The 5,380-nt window shown below is 43.3% G+C and overlaps 1 protein-coding gene across 1 annotated transcript; it reads right to left on the bottom strand.

The window, feature by feature from the left end:
- Positions 1-3,785: 3,785 nt before the first annotated feature.
- On the bottom strand, positions 3,786-5,380 carry LOC114256170 (uncharacterized). Its single transcript, XM_028195777.2, has 4 exons — positions 5,206-5,380; positions 4,770-4,802; positions 4,169-4,316; positions 3,786-4,036 (listed from the first exon to the last, which is right to left on the bottom strand). Exons 1-4 carry the CDS (start codon positions 5,260-5,262, stop codon positions 3,852-3,854), a joined length of 423 nt encoding a protein of 140 aa, XP_028051578.2. The 5' UTR covers positions 5,263-5,380; the 3' UTR covers positions 3,786-3,851.

Consider the following 5,380-nt stretch of genomic DNA (forward strand, 5'->3'; position numbering starts at 1 on the left):
ATCTTGGAAACTTTAAACCTTAAAAGGACATGTCGGCCTATATGATGATCTCGGTTGAGAGACTCTAAACCGGAGTATTGGCAGGAAGTTCAAGTATAGGTTTCATTACCTCAGAATGCCGAGGTAATAGAACTTAGGGGGCAGTTGTGGAGATATATTTTCTTGATCAAGTTTTCCTCTCTAGTTGGAAGCAATGGAGGCAGTTCCATCACAAAGAGCAAAACCTCTTAATCAAGTTTTCCTCTCTAGTTGGAAGCAATGGCGCACAATGAAGACTTAGCGCAATCTGCTATTGATGGGCAAACACCGGAAGGGGGTGGAAGGCGTGAAGGTTACCTTCTATCCCACCCATGGCGAAATTAGATCCCCAGCGAAGGAATCTGCAGAGAGAAGCAAGAGAAAGACAGGGCTCAAGTCCACACCACTCTGAAAGCCCTGATAGACAGAGGCGAAAGATGGATCCTTAGGTTCTCGAAGATCGCGTAAGGGAGTAAGACGAAGTAATAAGAAGAATGGCGGCTGACATAGAGACGATGAAGCACGAGATAAAAGGCAAAAGGGTGGCAACAAAAGAGGGACGCAATGACAACACACACTCTTGCCACTCAGAAGATCGTGACAGAAAAGTCACACTATCACAAGCTAAAAGTAGAAGCCTCAGGTCGGGCGATACACAATCAAAGACTTCCAGGACACGCTACTCCAGGCTTGAGAGAATAAGGACTGAAAGGGCTCGAATGAGAGAAGACACTCAGGCTCGCGACCCCCGCAGAGTTTCTGCACTACAACGATTGGTTCCTAGAATACATGAGAGTGCCGAGGTAGGAATACTAGAGTCGCGCCTTACCTATGAACCAGCAGACAAAGTGTTAGCAAGGTTGCAGAGCTCGCCGTTCGTTCCGGCAATTGAGGACGCACCATTACCCTCAGGCTTCCACTAGCCCAAATTCACTACTTATGAGAGGAAGTCGGACCCCTACATACACTTGAGCCACTTTCGCCAGGTTATGGCCGTGTATTGGCGAAACGAGGCTCTGATGTGTATCTTGTTTCCTTCTAGCCTGGGCGACATGGGTTTAACGTGGTTTGAAAGGTTGCCAGAAGGTAGCATAACTTCGTGGGCGCAACTAGCGGAGGCATTTGTGACCAGATTCAGAGCGAACACCAAGACACCAGTGGAGATTAACCAGCTTCTCTCCATAGACATGGACGAGAAATAAACGTTGAGGTCTTACAATAACCGATATTGGGAGACCTTTAATCAGATTGGAGATTGCCCTACAAACCTAGCTATCGCACAGTACAAACGAGGTTTGCCGGCTGCCAATAAGTTGAGGGATTCAATGACAATGATGCCGCCCCTTACTATAGAAGCCCTAATGAGGAGAGTGCACCAACACATCCAGGTAGAAGAAGATGGGGTGTGCATCAAAGCAGAGTCTGGCGCAACAGTGATACCAGACAAAAAGCTTTTTGGCCAGAGTTAACACGGTTGACAAGTAGGATTAACCGTGCAAAAGTCTTTGCCCGACTGGGGGGCAATTGGGAAGGTTGGTAGGATTGGCCAACTCTTTCTAAATAAGTCTTTGCCTGACTGGGGGGCAACAGAAAAGTTGACAGGTTTGACCAACCCTTTTTTATTTCCTAAGCCAAGGATAAGGATCTAGGCTACAGGACGTTTGGCTGGAAAAACCAAACACTTCGCTCAGAGTTGGCCGGAATAACCAACTTTGAGCTCTCTTCAACTAGGATTAGGATCTGGGCTGAAGAGGTTAGCTGGAAAAACCAACACTTCTCCTAAGCCGAGATAAGGAACTAGGCTGGAGGAAGTTGGCAGGTTTGACCAACAAGTCTTTGCCCGACTGGGGGGCAATCAAGAAGTTTGGTAGGAATGGCTAAGCATTTAGCTCTTCTTCAAGCCAAGATAAGGATCTGCACTGAAGAAGGTTGACAAGAATAACCAACATTTAGCTCTCCTAAGCCGAGATGAGGATCTAGGCTGCAGGAAGTTGGCAGGTTTGACCAACAAATTTTTGAACTCTTTAGCCGGGATGATGGTTACCTCGGCCAAAGCAGGTTGGCAGGTATGACCAACATAATTTTTGGAACTCTTTGGCCGGGATGATGGTTACCTTGGCCAAAGCAGGTTGGCAGGTATGACCAACAAAATTTTGAACTCTTTGGCCTGGATGATGGTTACTTCGGCCAAAGCAGGTTGACAGGTATGACCAACAAAATTTTTGGAACTCTTTGGCCGGGATGATAGTTTCCTCGGCTAAAGCATGTTGGCAGGTATGACCAACAAAATTTTTTGAAACTCTTTGGCCGGGATGATGGTTACCTCGACCAAAGCAAGTTGGCAGGTTTGACCAACAAATTTTTGAACTCTTTGGCCGGGATGATGGTTACCTCGGCCAAAGCAGGTTGGCAGGTTTGACCAATAAATTTTTGAATTCCTGGACCGAGATGGTTATCTCGGCCAAAGTAGGTTGGCAGGGTTAGTACAAACCAAGTTAGTCTACTCAACGAGACACAGAAAGAACGACTGGCCATACAATTGCAAACTCGAAGGATATATACGTTGAAGGCAAAAAAGCAGGGCTATTCAAATTTTTGGCATGACAGTGGTAACAAGAGAACGAGGATATTGGGGGCTCGCCAAGTATCCTAGGAATGACGTCGTACCAGATTAGTGGAAGAACATGTTGAGCAACTGACAAGGCTTATTGGGGCCGAACGAGCTATGAAACCGAACAACTTTTTAGTTTGGCAGAGTGAGGCGTTCTTAGCTCGGCTGGAGGAAAAATAATCCCAATCATGCTACGCAGATGGAATTAAGGGGCAATTGAGAGGGTAATTTGTAAACAAATTGGGCTGAGCTAGGAAGAATCTTCTTTGGGAGCTGGGCCGAGATAAGGGCCAGAGTATGGACGACGGGTAGCTCGGTACCTTTTTATCTGAGTACCAAGCTGGGCAAGGACGTTGACCGAGCTACCAAAATACTAGGCCCAAGGATTGGCCGAGGTGTTTGGTAAGACAGATGGCTGAGCTAGGTATAGTTCAGTCGATGCTTCTATTCCATTACTTAGTTGAGCACAGAGCCAAGGTAAAGATGTCAGCCGAGGTAAAGGAGGTAACATCAATGGTGAGGGCCGAGTTGTGTATAGCTCGACAGGGTGGCATTCGATAGATCGGCTTTCGATCACACGGTCCGAATGACAGGGGCAGAGATAAAGCAGTTCGGTCAGGAATGTATAACCGAGATAAAGGGTTTAGCCATCTCACTTGGCTTGCAGTGATGAGACTCCTAGTAGGACTCTGCTAAGGAGAGTTAGAGTCCTACTGGGATTGTGCAAAACCATCTCACTTGGTTGGTAGTGAGTGGGAGTATGACTCCTAGGAGGACTCTGCTAAGAAGACTAGAGTTCTACTAGGATTGTGCGAACCATCTCACTTGGTTAGTAGTGAGTAGGGTGTGTGATTCCTAGGAGGACTCTCATAGGGAGAGTTGGAATCCTACTAGGAATTGGCCAAGCCAAGTCTATAAAAGCTCATGACCAGACCTATGTACAGGTATCCCAATTCTTACTCCAGAATACACAGAGCTTATTGTCTATTGTCTAGTTGCTGACTTAGGCATCAGAGGGGTTTTCGGCAAACACCCGCCGGTTAGCTCACGTTTGTGTTTTCAGGTGGCAAAATAACATTGTTTGGAGGAGCGCAAACTTAATCAACAGGATCATACGAGAAGAATTATTTCGTGCTCGTACAAATACTAATAATAATTAAAGGAAAACCATATTTTATTTTCTTTCCATTCTCAATTTTATTACAATTCATTAACGAGTGCTTCATGGACACTTTGACTTGCCACCGTGGGTGGTCATATCGGTGTAACACTTGCCACACTTCTCTCGGTTACCATTTGTCCCTGGTGGCACACATCTGCATCGATCACAGCATGTCATGCATACTCTCACACATACTCTCTTCCTCGAGTGTAATTTGCACCTCTCTTCACATAAGGGGACACATTCTGCACATAAAAAATTATCAAAACACATTGTCACACAATTACAAAAATGAAAAAGAAGGAATTGGCTTGTGAAATTAATTGTTTTTTCAAAATGTTTTATTTTTGTGTATAGGGGAACATATATATGGCTACCTTGTTTTGTCTTTGGAAGGAAATTCGTTGGCGGTGCCTGCACTGGAGAAGGAGGAAGCACTGGTGGCTTGATGGGGAGGATGGGAGCTGGTGCCTTGACCGGGACATGAGCAAGAGCCGGTGCCTTCACTGGGCTATGAGCTGGGGGCTGCATGCAACTATGGCATAAGTAGGCAAAACAAAGATATATAATTTGATACTAAATTGTTAATCTCTTAGATTATCTATCTTATCTCACTTTTAGAAAGCCCTAAATTAATCCTACCATATCTTATGTTTGTTTCAAATTCCTTTTTATCCCTATATTTTAGATCTCACCCCTATGGGACGCAATAGTTTTCCAAGGGATATACTATCCATTTTTGTATCGAAACGTGACATTTAAGATTGGCCCAGATATATAATCTAATCCCATAACTTAATCCCCAAACAAAATCAAATTAAAGAGGGATATAGTCCTTAAACATAGGAGGCCAGAATCAGCAGCCCCCTTAATCATAGATCAAGTTATCATATGGTGGGGAGCATAGACCAACTTGTAATTAATTTATGAGGTCATATATAGAAGTAAAGAGGAGCCAAAACATATTTATAAAATTACCTCTGTCAAGAACTCCTCATCGTTGGATGAAACCTACGAAGGCAAAATATGTTTAACAGAAGTTAGAAACTCCTCATGAAACAAGTGAAAAAAGAAGAATTCATCTAGCATGATGATATTTGTTTGATTTAAAATTGATAACATTCCATTGAAACTAAACTTAAAAATCAATTGACAAAACAGTACATTAACTCTTTCCAAGTGATTGCATAGTTGGTGTTCAATTTGAAATGATGCATTTCCTTTTGAATGTACTATTTCGCCCATGATTTCTGTCCAATTTCTTAGCAAAATGCTAACAATTGAACTAAATTAACATAATCTAAAATTAAGAAGTAAAACTATTATAATTACAACTAGATGGACTAATTTGCTCTTCTTTTTTTTCTTTTTCTTTTTGGAACTATGAATAAGAGAGCAGAGAGATAAGACACACCCTTGTGGTGACTAGAAGAAGGAAGGCTAGCAAAAAGAGCATAGGTTTCAGACCCATTGAATGTATGGAAAGAAGTAACAAAAGAAGCCAAGGAGTGAAAAGCTTTTACTTGGTGATGAAGGTTGAAGCAAACGTGAAGGTGTTGGGTATATATAGAGAGTTTTTGAAGACAAAG

This window comes from Camellia sinensis, chromosome 4, assembly GCF_055761805.1.
Source record: "Camellia sinensis isolate YWXY chromosome 4, ASM5576180v1, whole genome shotgun sequence".
Classification (NCBI taxonomy): domain Eukaryota; kingdom Viridiplantae; phylum Streptophyta; class Magnoliopsida; order Ericales; family Theaceae; genus Camellia; species Camellia sinensis.

What these genes read in the sequence shown, in the direction of transcription:
- LOC114256170 (XM_028195777.2), bottom strand. Translation starts at nt 5,262, where the DNA reads ATGGGTCTGAAACCTATGCTCTTTTTGCTAGCCTTCCTTCTTCTAGTC. An exon ending in TTCTTCTAGTCACCACAAGG is followed by an intron (nt 4,803 to 5,205) that starts GTGTGTCTTATC and finishes TTGCCTTCGTAG; the next exon opens with GTTTCATCCAACGATGAGGA. An exon ending in CCTTCCAAAGACAAAACAAG is followed by an intron (nt 4,037 to 4,168) that starts GTAGCCATATAT and finishes TTTTATGTGCAG; the next exon opens with AATGTGTCCCCTTATGTGAA.